General features: G+C 34.6%; 1 protein-coding gene across 1 annotated transcript in view; it reads left to right on the top strand.

Moving 5' to 3' along the window:
- Positions 1 to 16,092, top strand: part of Rpt3 (26S proteasome regulatory subunit Rpt3) — a 112,947-nt gene that overhangs the window by 64,421 nt on the left and 32,434 nt on the right. The window contains exon 6 of the mRNA XM_090412589.1: positions 3,680 to 3,847. Within this exon, the coding sequence (XP_090268715.1) occupies positions 3,680 to 3,847 (168 nt within the window). The remainder of the gene's footprint in view (positions 1 to 3,679; positions 3,848 to 16,092) is intronic.

Raw genomic sequence — 16,092 nt, 5'->3', positions numbered from 1 at the left:
TGGCAAAAATATAGAAAATAAATATCAAGAAGGTGGCAAAATATTATGGAGGTTGTTGAAGAAGCTTAGGAATGGAGGAAAGAGTGCTGTAAAAGGAGTTAGAGATGATAAAGGTGACATGAAAATGGGAGAAAAAGATATCCTTGAAATATTGAGTAATTACTTTGAAAAACTGCTAAATGGAAACAAGAGTGATGACAGCACAGTGGTAAAAAACACTGACCAGGCATGCAGTCAGGACTACATATCCATACCTGAAGTAGAAAAAGCCATCAAAGGCTTGAAATGTGGAAAGGAAGCAGCAGTATTCTATTATATGAGTCTTACAGTGGCTGCACTGCATAGTTCAGATATTCTGAACAGAGGGATGAATTCCCGATGATTGGAGTAGAGCTCTCATAGTACCCATATATAAAAATGGAAATAAAACTGAATGTGAGAATTATGGAGGTATTTCCCTACTGAGTGTTCCTTGCAAGATCTATGCAAGTAATTTGGATTCAGGCCAAATAGAGGCTGTCAGGATCAGATCTTCACTTTGTAATAAATAGTCTAGAAAGCATGGGAATATAACAAAGATCTGTATTTAAGTTTTGTCGATTTGGAAAAGGCATATGACAAGGTGCCAAGAGAGAAGCTATTCAATACGCTACAGTTATATAGTGTCAATGGAGCATTATATCAAGCAATACTTAGTCTTTATTTGAGTTGTAAGTCAGCAGTTAGAATTGAAGTATAGGAAGATGGTTTAATGTTAAATCTGGTGTGAGACAAGGATGTACATTATCCCCTCTGTTATTCATTATCTATATGGATCATTATGAAAGAAAGTGATATTAAAAATGATAACAAAATTGCAGATGTTAATGTCAGCTCTTTGCTTTATTCGGATGATGTTATACTTCTAAATAAATCCACTACAAGTCTGCAAGATTGTCTGCCTTAATTGAATAACTGTTGTAATAGATATAGTATGAAGGTCAGCAATAAAAAGACAAAAAGACAATGAAAATATCAACTGTGTTGTGAATGGAGAACCTGTGGAACAAGTAAAACATCTCAGCTACTTAGGCATGATTTTTACTGAAGATGGTAAATTAAATATAGAAATTGACAAGAGAATCAGCAAAGCTGGTATGGTGGGAAGTCAATTGAATAGATTCATATGGAATAAGAGAGAAATTAGTCAGAACACTAAATTAGCTGTATACAAGACAGTGTTCAAACCAGTTTTAACTTAAGATCTGAGAGCTGGCTCAGAGGTAAAACACTTGACCAAAGACTAGAGACCGCAGATATGAGAGTCCTGAGAAAGATTATAAGCGTGAACAGATGGCATCATCATATTAAAAACGAGGATATTACAAAAGAACTTGACATTGTCAGCATCCAGGAATGCGCTAGCAGAGCTAATCTGAGGTGGGATGGTCACTTAAACAGAATGGGCAAAGAAAGATTAGCAAAACAAGTGTTCTCTGCCAGTTTGGCAGTAAAACGACCCAGAGGAAGACCAAGATATAGGTGGATTGATACGATACAAAGTGCCCTAGACGATAGAAATATAAGCTCTGGTAATGTTGGAGTCTTGACAAGTAACAGACTGATTTGGAGGAAAATTATAGATAGGAAGTTAGTAACGATGTAATTTTTTTCATGTAGTACTATCATAACCCATATACCCCTTGAGGGTACATGGCAGGAATTTGATGATGACGATGTGTAATAGAATACCATAAGAATAACGTGAGCAGTTGAGAGATCAGACATGATAAGTAATTCTGCTGAGTTTTTTTAATTAGGACTTGGAAGTTGTACAGAAAGATCTGATTTTGCCTTTTACACGTAACTAAGCAAATACAGGGAAAAACAGTATTTGCATATTTTCAACTGACTCTCATAAAAGAAATTTTTCACATCCTCCATATGCTGATAGCAACTGCTAAAGTGTGTGTGTGCTACCTGGTAATCCCCCCCCCCCCCCAGATTAAAAGGAAGACACTTCATATCACACTTTCTTCACACCAAATAAATTCCACAAGGTATTGTGGAATTTATTTGGTATTGTGGAATCAATCCCCTTTTTGAAAAATGTCATATAATTGCAAATTTTGAAGGTATGATGTAGGTGATGCAGATTGTGTTCAGTATTGTATAAAAATACTCAGCAAAATTTTTAATAAAACATGATTTGTCACAATTTTGATTAACCTAGGGTTGAAATAAAAAAGCTACAGTTTTATGTGAGTTTTTTTTTTAACTTTTAATTATAATAGAGAATAAGTCAGCATGGAGAGTTTGGCTAGCTTCTACATTCAGACTTAACAAAGGATGGTCTAATATGAATATATTAAACAAAATGTGGAAAAATTATAGCATTTCAGAAAGCACCTAAGACACTAAAACTATAAAACATTATTATACCTACAGCAGTGTATGGAGCCAAGAGTTGGACACTCAGTCAAAAAGCAATGCAGAAAATCAGATCATTTGAAATGAAATACTTAAGAAAATAAATAGGACTCACCGATCAGAACAAAAAACAAATGAGCAATTCAAACATGAATTAAATTATAAGTAGCCCATCATAGCTGTAATTCTTAAACAGCAATTAAGATGGTTTTGGATACCTTCAGAGAATTTCCTTCCAAAGGTTACCAAATATAGTCTTGAATGGAATCATTATAGGAAGACGATCAAGAGGTAGACCAAAAAAAACTTGGCTGCAGTCTTTGAAGGAAAGGTCACAATTATCAAGCTTCAGAGAGATGACAGAAATGGCCAGAGATAGAACTAGAATGCAGAAAGTCAGCTGGAATAGATGATATTTAACCAGAAATGCTCAAATATGGAGGTATAAAAGTTTTACAGTGGCCGCATTGCATTCAGAAGGACTGGTCAGAGGGTCGAATTCCAGATGATTGGAGCAAAGCTCTCATAGTACCATATATAAAAAAGAAATAAAACTGAATGTGAAAATTACAGAGGAATTTCCCTACTTGAGTGATCCTAGTAAGATTTGTTTAAGAAACAAATTGTAGAAGGCAAGCTTAAAGAAGAACAAGTTAGGATCAGGCTAAATAGAGATTTTCAGGATCATATTTCTACTTTAAGACAATAAAAAATTGTGAAAATATAACAAGGATCTGCATCTGGAAAAAGCACGGTACCAAGAGAAGAGCAATTAAAAATGCTATAGTTATATGCCACTGCTACTTCTTCACTCGATGAAGAAACTCAAGTGTATGAGGAGATTCTAGAGCTGTTGCACAAACCAAATAAGAATTTGGTAATAGGGACTGATGGGATATCAAGCCCCGTCCATCTGAATTGTTCACTTCAAGTTTCAAAGATCATAATTGCCAAAAATACAGCAACATTAGGCACTAACACTGTATGTAATCATTTCATTATTTTTTTATTATTTTTTTTTTTAATTCAAAAAGTGCTGTATGTCGAAAAACGAAAAACATGTTTTGATCCAAAGGTGCTTCATAAAAAAATAAAAGTTTTGCTTATCTCTTCATATCAAAGGTTACAAAAGGAGCAAACCATAAGTTTTGAGATAATATGAAGTTCATGAAAATTTGATTTAACAATAAAAATATCATAAATGAGTTAGTTGAATATAGCATGCGAGTGCTTGTTTGGTAATTTTTTTTCTTCATTTTTAACATTTCAGCTGCCTTTATTCGTGTTGTTGGTTCAGAATTTGTTCAGAAATACCTAGGTGAAGGTCCACGAATGGTAAGGGATGTTTTCAGGCTTGCTAGGGAAAATGCTCCAGCTATTATATTTATTGATGAGATTGATGCAATAGCTACTAAAAGATTTGATGCACAAACTGGTGGTATGTTTATTTTTGATTGCCATGTATTGTTTTGCAAAATTCCTAAAATTGTTTGACTTCAGTTACAATTTATTCAAGTAAATGTTGTATATAATATTGAATGAATTAATCATAAAGGCCTGAGACCATAGATTTATTTGCATTTGATCTTAGCAATCAGGCCACTGGTCTTTAGTTTACTTTAAAAAAAAAAAAGAAGAAAAAGTGAAATGCAGGGAGTGCATGCATGCCGAACTACACTGGGGGGGGCTACTACATGAGACAGGTGGTAAAACTTAATTATGTTGAAAATTTGCACAAGTCAATATAGCCAGTTATTTAAAAGATATACACTTACTTATTAATAAAATAAGACCCACCCTAAACTAGAAAATAACCCCCACCCTAAACAAAAGTAAAGCCATACATGCTAGATCAGGGTTTCCCAAATGTTTCCTATGACGGAACACTTCAAAAATCCTGTTGGATTTGTGAAGTGTTTTTAATTAATAATTAATTAAACATCAATTAAACATAAACATCATTAAATTAATTTGTGCTGATTTTCATTGACATATCCCATTCTGATCAAAATTTAGAAGAAATTTATAATATTATTATTTATTTATAAATTTATAATAAGTACTTACGAGTGAATGCAGACTTTTTCTCCTGTGTACTTGTAGTTTTCCCCTCCTTTTGTACATCCTGGAGATCTTTGTAGGCTTCAGGTGGATGACTCACTATTTGTTCCGTCACAAGCACCTTCAATAAGAGGTTTCTTAACACCAAAATTAAACAAAGTCCTTTCTCACTTATTCATATTAGAATTTAAATCTGTATTCCTATTATTTTTAAAAAAAATCACGGCACTCCAGTTTCAGAACAAGCATTTACACGCTGCAATACGAATTTGTGAAGAAAGTATTCAGTATTAATAGATTTTAGAACTGGATACAGACTACCTTGATCTTTAATTTCAGTGGGAAAAATTTTCTTTATACTTCCTTGCTGATTGGTCACTGACATTTGCTGCACAGATGTCATTTTCTTCAGTTTTGAGAACAGAGGATATGCTGCTCATTGTTATAATCTGCTTGCAGGCAATTTTTATGACCGGTCATAAACAGCAGTATTCCCTTTCCCAAATGTTGAAAGGTTTCGATGTGTGAAAATTAATGATAAACAGATGTTATTAGGTGTTCTGGGTCTGAGCTTTTCGACATATTCACAAATATTATTCTCCTCAGAATATTTCCACTATAAAATATTTATTAATAAAAAATGGTTAGAAAACTAAAATGACAAATTCCAATAACCTCACGGAACACTTATTCACCTTCTGCAGAACACAGTTTGGGAAACCCTGTGCTAGATGGTAACTGAAAAGAAGTTAAAAAAAAAAAAAGTGCCAATTTGTTGCAGTGGATAATTTGCTATGGTGAATTTCCTTCTGAAAAAGGAACTTTGCTTGACTTTTTTTAGTAGTTTCTTATAATGGTGTTTGCTGTATTGGTAGTCATCTACAGTATGACATCGAACAGTGCTTCCCAAACTTATGGATGTAAAAGCCCCCATGGAAAAATTAAAGTATTTCACGGCCCCCATCAGGAAAAAAAATTGTAATACAGACATATATTATAATAATATTTATTGTATTTATATTCAATACAAAACATACACAGCGAATATCGCAAAAATCAAATGCACATATTACATTTTTAGCATCTTACATACACGTTTGACATGGAACACTTAGTCTTAAAACATTTTAAATTTGTTTCATTATTTCACAGCCCCCAAGGGGACCGCAGCCCACAGTTTGGGAAGCACTGACACATAGAGGACACATTGCTGTAAGAAAGAAATTATACAATAAATCATCTTGTTGATCTCTTCACTGTTTATGACTTCATTGTTATATCTCTTTTTCAGCCCAATCCTATTTCATATTTGAAATAGGAAAGGTGTTTGAAAGGTTTGTGGGCTGACATAGAAATGTTGTTTGAATTGCCAAAAATGTTTCTAGCATTCTGGTGTTTCATCTTTAGTATGAGCATATGAGAAATGTCAAAAATTGCTTTAAATCAGTAGCATCAAAGTAGATGTATCAAATGTTTTTTGAAAAAATTAAATATATTGTGCATCATTAGCTCTTTCATAAAGATGGATATGATTTCAACTGAAATTAAAATAACATGGATAATACTTTAGAAGAATCTGCTCCTAGCCCAAGAATTGGGTATCTCAAAGTTGTTTGGAAGGTGGATGCTGTGTTTGTTGACACGGGAATAAAAACATGTTTGATGTCAAATTTCAAGTGTTTGCAGCATTTTACAGAGAATTCATCCATCCATCCAGTTTTCTGAAGAAATGTATAACTACTGATGAGACTTGGATCCACCACTAAAAACCAGTGCTGAAAAAATATTCAAAACAATGGGAATATCCTGAATCTCAACTTCCAAAAAAAAAAAAAAGGCAGTTTCATCAGCTAGCAAAAGTCATGGTATCATTCTTCTGGTATTCTAGGGGAGATAATAATGATTAATTTTCTTCCAAAGGGTCAAACTATAAACAGAGAGTATTATGCTTACTTACAACAATTATATGAAAAAATTCTTGAGAAATTGCCAAGAAACTTTTGGTGCTGTTTCATCACGCCAGTGTACCACCTTATCCTTATTGCAATTTCAATTGACAAACTTTCTGAACTTTGATTTGAATTGTTATCCCCCCCCACACACACACCAATGTTATTTGCTTGACATGGCTCCATTGGGTTTCTTGAAATTGTTATTAAAAAAAAAAAAAAAAAAAAACTCGATTTGGCCAAATGCATTAGTTAAGAAGTGATTATATTGAAAAATAAAAATGAATTCAGACTAATCTGTAGTTTGTTTCTCTGTCAGACTACAAGCTTTTCAAACTACAACTTCTCAATCATATTTTATGGCTACAAGCTAAAACATTAATGTACTCCTGATCTAAAATTTGAAAAGATTCACGAATCTAAAACAAGTTATCTGTGTTTTCTGTAATGTTCATAAACCCAGTAGCAACCTGGAGACTAAAAATACTTATTTTCTTCTGAAGTATAACCCAAATTTCAACTTTATTATTATTATTATTATATGTGAATCCTACTCATGAAAAGTTAAACCTGTCGTACATTAGTACTATAGGAGGCTGAAGGTTAGAAATCTGGAAAGGCCTACTTCTAGAGACCAGTTTTAGAGACCAGAGCTAAGTTTGACATCTCCAATTCTAATATTAGGCCTAATGCCACTTTTTTTCATAATGTGATCCATATAGATGATGAATAAGAGTGGACATAATGTGCATCCTTGTCTTACCCCCGATTTTACATCAAACCATCTTCCTGTATTTCTTTCAATTGTAACTTCTGATGGATAATATAAATATATAATTTAAATATCATTATGTATAATGATCATTTACCCCATATAATTGTAGCGTTTCAAAAAGTTTTTCTCTGAGTACCTTGTCATATGCTTTTTCCTGACCTACAAAACTTAAGTACAGATACTTGTAATATTCCTGTGATTTCTCATCTATTTATCTTGAAGTGAAAATCTGATCTTGACAACCTCTATTTGGCCTGAACCCAGCTTGTTCTTCTCCAAGTTTCTCTTCCACAATCTTTCCTGGAACACTTAGTAGAGAAATTCCTCTATAATACTCACATTCAGTTTTATTCCCTTTTTGTGTAGATGGGTTCTACGAGAGCTCTACTCCAATCATTGGGAATTCGACCTTCTGACCAGGCCCTCTGAATTATGCAGTGTAGTCACCACAAAACTTCTATACCTCCATACTTAAGCATTTCTGGTTGAATATCATTACTCCAGCTCCCTTTCCACATTTCAAGTTTTGGACAGCTTTTTCTATCTCAAGTATTGATATGTACTCCTCTTCATAATTTTCTAGTTCATTTATCTGTCTTCTTTCAGAGTAATTACTCCAGACATCTACGATATCCTTCTCTTCAGTTTTCATCACCTTTATCATTTCTGATTCCTTTTATAGTACTCTTTCCTCAAGCTTTTTCAATAGCCTCCAGAACATTTTGCCACCTTCCTAATATTTATTTTCCCATTTTCTTACCAAAATCTTCCCTTGACTTTTGTTTAGCTACTTTTACACATAGCTTAGCTTTCTTACATTTTTCTTGTTTTCTTTTAGGGCATCTGCCAACTTATTTGCTATGAACTTTTGGTATGATTTCTTCCTTTACAAGACTGCTTCTTTAATTTCTTGTGTCCACCATAGTGTTCTTATTTTACTATTCTTGCAAACAACTTCACCACATATTTCTTTTGCTGATTCATCAATGTCTTCTTTAGAGTTTGCCACTGAGACTCCAAGGTTTGGTTCTTGTATTCAATTTGTGTCATTTTTTTCTTCGATAATATTTGTATAGTTCGAGTCTACAATTTACTTGTAAAATTGCTGTTCAACTTTAATTCTCTTTAATACTGTTCTTTTCAATGTGATATCCATTTTCATTCTGTTTAGTATACTGAGTAATGGTCACTTATTTCAAATCCACTTTTCACTCTTGTATCCTAAACCAGCATGATGATATCACTATCAACAAAGACATAGTTAATGAGGCTTTTCTTATTTCTTGTGTCTTCTTTCCACATGAATTTGTGCTCATCTTTGTGTTGAAACATGATATTAGTAATGACTAGTCCATGTCCTGAGCCAGAGACCAATAAATACTTACCATTATTATTAGCTTTTCCTTTTCTCCTAATTTTCCCAAAATGTTCCTCTATGCATGGTTTGATTCATTTCCTACTCTGCTGTTCAGATCTCCAACAAGGATCACTTTTTCATATATTAGCTGCTTGTTCTTTTGTACTCAGAAATTTCTTCCACTTCTTTCTTAGAAAAACCTTCTGTGAAACAAATATGGATTATAATATATTAGCAAATGTACTGAATCCAATACAAACATTAAAAACATAATAATATAGCAAAAATACATTATCTATAACTAATCTAAAAAATACTCATAAATAAAAAAAAAAAACACCTATTTTATAGGAGCTTCAAATTATGCATGTCCACACATGAAGTAAGCTTGAACCAGTATTCATTCCTTTTATCAAAGTTGGTTGTAACATTGTTATAAAATATGAGTAATTGCTAAAACATGACCTCTCTTTTGTAAACCCATGCTGGTCTTTACAGAGTAGCTTGTCAACTAATTTCTACACACAAGTTTTCACCATCTTCACCACCACTCCAGAGAGACTGATAGGTTGGCAGCACCCTTGCACAGCAGAACTATCATGCATTCTTTCCATTCCTGTGGAATCTCTCCTGAACTGAGACTCAAGTTATACAAACATGTTAAGGACTAAGTCAGTTTGACCAAACATTCCTTTAGCATATGCTTTGAAAACCCATCTGGCCCTATTGTTAAATTTATATCCAGGTTATGCAACAGCTCTTTAATCTCATTCTCATTCACTTCTATTTCTTTATCCAGTATAGTGGTAGCACAGTGCATCATATTATACCTGGTTGATGGATCTTGACAAAGTGAGCAGTCATTATTGAACAATCTCATCTGCTTCTAACCCAAGGTACTGTCTACATTCATTAAAGTTCATCATAAAAATTAAGGAATAGACAGCCCTAGTTATCACCTACCTGGTTGATGGATCTTGACAAAATGAGCAGTCATTATTGAACAAAAAATTACTTATACGTAGGCTGTTCAATAAGTAATAAGACTAATTTTACTGTCGCGAAACCACTCATCACAATATTAATTTCTTTGGAATAAAGAAATGTTGCCGTCTGTATTAACAAAAGAAGTTGATAGATGGCGTATATGTGCTGATGTGCCATAGTGTCACATGACTAAACACAAGCTTGTTTCAGCGCGTCTACAGCGATTAAATTTTGTGTGCATTTGCAAAAATCGGCATCGGACAAGCTTAAGAAGTTGTCGCCTTCTTGTTCCAGTCTTTCTTTCCATTCTGTGCACACATCCACTCGATGCTGCATTTGCTCCGGTGTCAAGAGTTTGGGAATCCATCAGGCACAAACACATTTCAGTCCCAAATAAGTGAACACTTCCCACAGAAATATTCAGGACAGCATGCAGCTGGTGTAGTGTAATTCTGTGATCCTCCTTGATGATAATCGCTGCTGTGTTGATCATTGTCTCTGTGATGGATGTTGAAGGTCTTCCGTCATGTTCAAGATCTTCTACATTTTCCTTCCTTCCTTAAAAGTTTTATGCCAGCGAAAAACACTTGCCCTTGACATTGCTTCATTGTGGAAAGCTTCGTGTATCATCGTGTTAAAAGTGTCTGATTCTGATTTTTGCAAACGCACACAAAATTTAATCGCATAATGCTGTTCCAAGGACGCTTCCATTTTGACGACTGGTCGCGGTTCATAGGTGCACCGAAACAAGCTTGCGTTTAGTCACGTGACCCTCTGGCACATCAGCCTGTATACGCCATCTATCAACTTCTTTTGTTAATACAGACAGCAACATTTCTTTATTCCAAAGAAATTGATATTGTGATGAGTGGTTTCGTGACAGTAAAATTAGTCTTATTACTTATTGAACAGCCCTCGTATAAGTAATGACCTTCCAATTCCTACAGTGTTCACACTAATTTCTTGGCTAGGTGATAATTAGGGCTGTCTATTCTTGTCCGTTCCTGTTCTGATAGTTGAAGGAATAGACAGCCCTAATTATCACCTACGTGGTTGATAGATCTTGACAAAGTGAGCAGTCATTATTGAACAATCTCATCTGCTTCTGATCCAAGGTACTGTCTACATTCATTGAAGTTAATCATGAAAATTATAGAAATAACTACTGCAATAGAGTAAAACTTTAGTTTAATATAAATCAAAATAAACACTCGATGTTTTGACCTTTAGGGTGCTTAAGGGTCAAAGCTGTATAACTGAGAGGAGACCTCCACATCGCCTTTAAAGGAATGCGGAGAACCGACCAGGGCTTCTGACCTAATATCCAATCCTCACCTTCTCGTGGAGCACCCTGTTGGGTATCTACCTGGATACTGAACGAACGAGGATGGGCTGGCAATTTGGGATTTAGCTGACCAAATTGTAATTCTTATTGGCTTAAACCAAATTATAAAATGATGGTACAACATAACAAAATTTCATGCTGGCTGGGCGTCGCCTGGTTAAACAAGGTCCCTGTTGTTTTTGCCAGGGAACCAGGGTGAACAGCAAAAAGTCAGCTACTGGAACAAATCTGAAAAAACATCCCAACTCAACATCACCAGAGTTAAAGATCGGTACTATCAACATAAGAAGCCTGAATGGCAAAGAAATGGAGCTAGCCGAGGAATTATATACGTATCAGATCGACATAATACGGGTGACTGAAACAAAAAAGACAAAAACTGGTGAGATCTTTCTGAGCAATAAATACAAAATGTTATATTCAGGCAATGACAGTCAAGGAAAAGAAGAGATAGCCATTGTATTCAACACTAAATACGAGGCTTATCTTCTTGAATGGCAGGCAGTCTCAAGTAGAGTGATGTGGGCAAATATGAGAATGGGGAACTGGACAATGAGACTTATTTGTGCCTATGGTCCCACAGAAGGTTCTACTAAGGTAGAAGTGGAGGAATTTGAGGCTTTAGAAAAAGCAACTGACACAATGAAAAAGCAAAAGCTGGTCCTTGTTGGGGATCTAAATAGCAGAGTAGGAAATGATTGTCAGACATACAAAAATATTTTGGAAAATTTGGAGAAAAGAGCAAAGCAAATAATAATGGCAAATATCTGTTGGATTTCTGCTCAGTACAACAAGCTGCAGTACAACTTACATGGTATGCTAAAGTTACTGATCAACTGTTAAAACCATTTTCCTAACCTCTGGTGAAAGAAAAAAAAAACTTACTACATCAATGCTGGAGTCCTATTATTATCTATTAGATTACAAAATTAAATTAAGCTGGAGAGCAATATGTTTACACAAAAAAATTACTTATGTAAGCAGGGCCACCAAGAGGGGATGACATATGAAACTTTTATCATGGGCCCTGACGTGTCACATAACTGTGTTTATAATGCATGGTTTTAATTTTAAAAAAAAATCGTCTAACGCCTATGTTGTTCCCGTATAGGGAGTAGGCGGGGCCGTTTACCCTATCTAAATTTTGGAGACTGAGTGGGCAGTTCAATCTCCATTGGTAGCCAATCAGAGAGATAGAGAGATGGTAGTCAATCAATGAATCAGTGGTAGCTGGCCCAGGGCTACCACTGATTCATTGGTACGCAGTGAAGAAGGCAGCAAGCTAGTGCTGCCATCTCGTTGTCTCTAACCCTAACACAATATTTTAATGTCTGAAAATAGTGTTGGTTCGACGGTCGATTTTCTTGAGTTTACTGGACGAAAAACCTTAGTTTCCGAGAGAAAAAACTTGCTTGCCTTTCCCAGAGATCGACTAAATTGGGAAACAGCCTAAAAAAGGCTTGGAAAAATTTCCTCTAGTCGGCGACTAGATTTGTACTGTCAAATCCTTTCTTCGTGCGGTCAAATGCCATAGAGTGCAAACGCCACTTCTACTGTGCTATATAGGTTTTAATTCACAACAACGATAAAGGAAAATGGCATATTGAGAATGATGCTGTGTTTTGTTTTAGACAGATGGCTATGCTCTTTAGCTCGCCGTGAGTGTCCGGAAGACACTGATTCTCTCCGCGCGGATCGCTGTAGTTATAGCGGGTGATGACGTCAATAAGCTTTCGTGCAAGGTTGTTACAGCTGGCTTCGCTAGCGCTAGCTAGCAGTTGCATTCACAGTAACGTTCCCTGCCAGAACGCTTTGTTCTTGTTAGTATTTTGATAAACGAAGTTTTTGTGATTGTTTGTAAAGTGTGCAACTGTATAGTGTAGGCCGTGCACTAAAAAATAAAAGTAAGTATTCTTATTAATTTGATTTTTTAATTATTAAAATTATATTTTTAAAAACAAAAATTTGACCAACAGAAATGTATCATCATAAATCTGGTAATCAAAAACGAAAGGAGAAAAGGAATCGTGAGAAGGCAAGAGATTTAATACAAGCATTTACTACTGAAATATTTGAAAACAGAAGAACAACAAGATATTGAAATTTCAAGTAAACAATGTGCTAATAGTTTAACTGCTGACAAAAGTAATAAAGAATCTTCTTCACCTTCAGGGGGTCCCGGCCCACAGACTTGTCACGGGCCCGAAAGTTTCTCTCGGCGGCCCTGTATATAAGTCATGACCTACCAACTCCTTGAGTGTTCATGCTAATTTCTAAGCTAGGTGATAATTAGAGCTGTCTATTCTTGTCCATTCCTGTTCCGATAGTTGAAATAATAGGCAGCCCTAATTATCACCTAGCCAAGAAATTAGTATCAACACTCAAGTGGTTGGTAGGTCATTCCCCCTCTTATATAAAGAACACACAACACTTCATAAACAAAATTAAAAACATAACACTCGGCGAAGATGATTTATTAGTCAGTTTTGACATTTCTGGTCAACATTACGGCTATTTTTGTCCATATACTACGTTTTGGTTACTTCATGTGGTAAAATTTTAACCTGCAAAAAGAAGGTACAGCCATGGGCTCACCACTATTTCCCCCCAATTGCTAACTTTTATATGGAAACTTTTGAGCAATGTGCTCTAGATTCCTTTACTTTAAAACCTACAGTTTGGCTTAGATATGTTGAAGATGTTTTTGTTATCTGGCCACACAGCTGCCAACTTTAAACACATTCTTTAGTCACATGAACAAACAACATGAGTGCATACAATTTACTATTGAAATTGAAAATCAGAACTTGCTTCCTTTCCTGGATACACTGGTCACACATCTTTCCTCAGGCAGTCCATCATTCACTGTTTACTGCAAACTTACACATACTGGCCAATATATACATGCTAACTCATATCACCACCCTTTGCAAAAACATGGAGTCATTAATGCCTTCAAAAACAGAGCTATAACAATTTGCTCTAATGAACAAGCTCTTAAAGAAGAATTAAAAATTATTAGCAATACATTTATAAATAATAGCTATTGCAAAAATACTATTAATAAAGTTTTTCATAAAACTTCAACAAAAAAATAATGTAGATTACAGTAAAATCGTAGCTATCCCATACAGTAAAGTGTTATCAGAAAAAGTTAATAGAATTTTACACCATTATAATCTTAATGCCACTTTTAAACCACCTTTAACCACATGGCTTAACTGGCTGAGTGGTTAGCTTATCCGCTCACCAGCCAAAAGGCTGTGGGTTTGAATCCCACCGTGGGCATGGATGTTTGTGATTATCTGTGAAAATACTAGTGGTGGTGGTTGGCGGTAGATGGTATTGGTGTAGATCATTGATGGCAAACCTTTTTACCCAGGTGTGTCAAACATCTTTTTTTTTTTTAAATATTGACGTTGTTGATGTGCCACTTGCATACATGCATTATAAATTTAACTACATAATCATAGATGGTGACTTATACATAGCATATTAGTCCTATTTATTTAATAGGACATTGATATAAAATCTATGAATTCATATTATACAATTAATTTAATAAAGTGAAATTACAAACTTACATTACATTTAATGACTTTTCTGTTGCTTTATAGAAGGGCTATAGTGTATACATTTTAATGCTACACAGGTAGCGCTCAAATAGATTGAGCAATCAATCATCGCTCAATCTATTTCTCCCTTTCGATTTGATATTATTTAAGGCAGAAAATAGAGTTTCACAAGAGTATGTAGAAGAGAAAATTGTTAGAAGAGCTTTAGCAAAGATTTTAGGAGCATGAAAGTTTTTGAGAAGGCTATTCCACATGCTTAGAATTTCACAGTCTGAATTTTTACATGCAGTATCATGCAAACGTTCCCGCTCAAGTTCTTCTAATTCATTTCTAAGAGCAGTAAACTTTCTTTTCCAGATAGGATTACACTGGAAGTTGGCTAGTTACATTTCTAGATCTTTTAAATCCAACCACTCAAAGCCATCTAATTTAAAATCCATGAATTCTGTTTCATCAGGATACTTTATGGATTGGATTGTTTGTTCTAATATTCAAAATTACTCAAATCTAGAAGAAAACTGCTCAGTTACTGATTTTAGAACCTTCGATAGATTGGTTGATATGTTGTTCACGATTTTTTGGGGCTGGATTCGTTAAAAAAAATTTTCACTCTTGGGAAATACTTAAAATTGTTACTTTCTAAATCACGTTGAAATATTTTGAGTTTATTCTCAAAGCCGTTGATCGTGCCAAACATAACATCGACAGATTTTGTGAAACCTTGCAATTGTATATTAAGTTCATTCAGGTGGATTGAAAAATCTGTGAAAAACATCAGTTTACTGAGCCAAGCAGAATCGTTCAACTGAGAAAATTCGTGCTCCATGTCCTTCGTATTTAAATATAATTTACTTTCACCTAAATTCAACAAACTGTTCAAGTACTTGGCCACGACTCAATCATCGAATATTATTGTACATTAATAGACCGTTGTACACTGATTCAACTCGCTTAAAAGTTAATTAAATTATTGTTTGTTTAAAGCCCTGGCAGCAATAAAATTAGTTACCTTTGTCACAATTCTCATCACATCATCCAAATCCTTTTAGCCTGATTTCGCACATAGTGTCCCCTGGTGTATAATACAATGGAAACAAACCAGACAAATCTGTAATTTGTTTGATAAAACCGACATTATGGCTGACCATATTAGACATGCCATCAGTTGTAATCGAAAATATTTTCAATAAATCTCTTTCTCACAGAACACTTTAACAACACAGTCACATATGCCTTTACCTGTCGTGTTTTGAGGTAAATTTTCTAATGTTATCAATTCCTCATGCATAGAATCACCGTGAACATACCTTGCAATAATAGCCAATCGAGCTGATGACATAATATCTGTAGTTTCGTCAAGACAAATGGTAAAACGATGGCATGAGTTCAGTTCAAGTCTTCTTGTATTTGATTTTCTATACTAGCATTCATTGATAAAACTCTGTCTTTAGTGGTATTCCTACTTAATGGTAACTCTTTCATATGCTTTACAATAGCTTCCTTATTATAAAAGTCCTCAAATAAAAATGCTGCACACTTTACAAAAGCTTCCTTAATATAATCACCATCACTAAATGGTTTCCCATGTTCAACAATAGTATGCAAAATACTGTAACCTGCAGCTACTTAATTTG

The sequence above is a fragment of the Typopeltis vanoorti genome, chromosome 23 (assembly GCF_054136105.1).
Source record: "Typopeltis vanoorti isolate ZY-2024b chromosome 23, IOZ_Tvanoo_1.0, whole genome shotgun sequence".
NCBI lineage: Eukaryota > Metazoa > Arthropoda > Arachnida > Uropygi > Thelyphonidae > Typopeltis > Typopeltis vanoorti.
The sequence above is the reverse complement of the archived record's forward strand: the minus strand, read 5'-3'. Positions and strand labels throughout refer to the sequence as shown.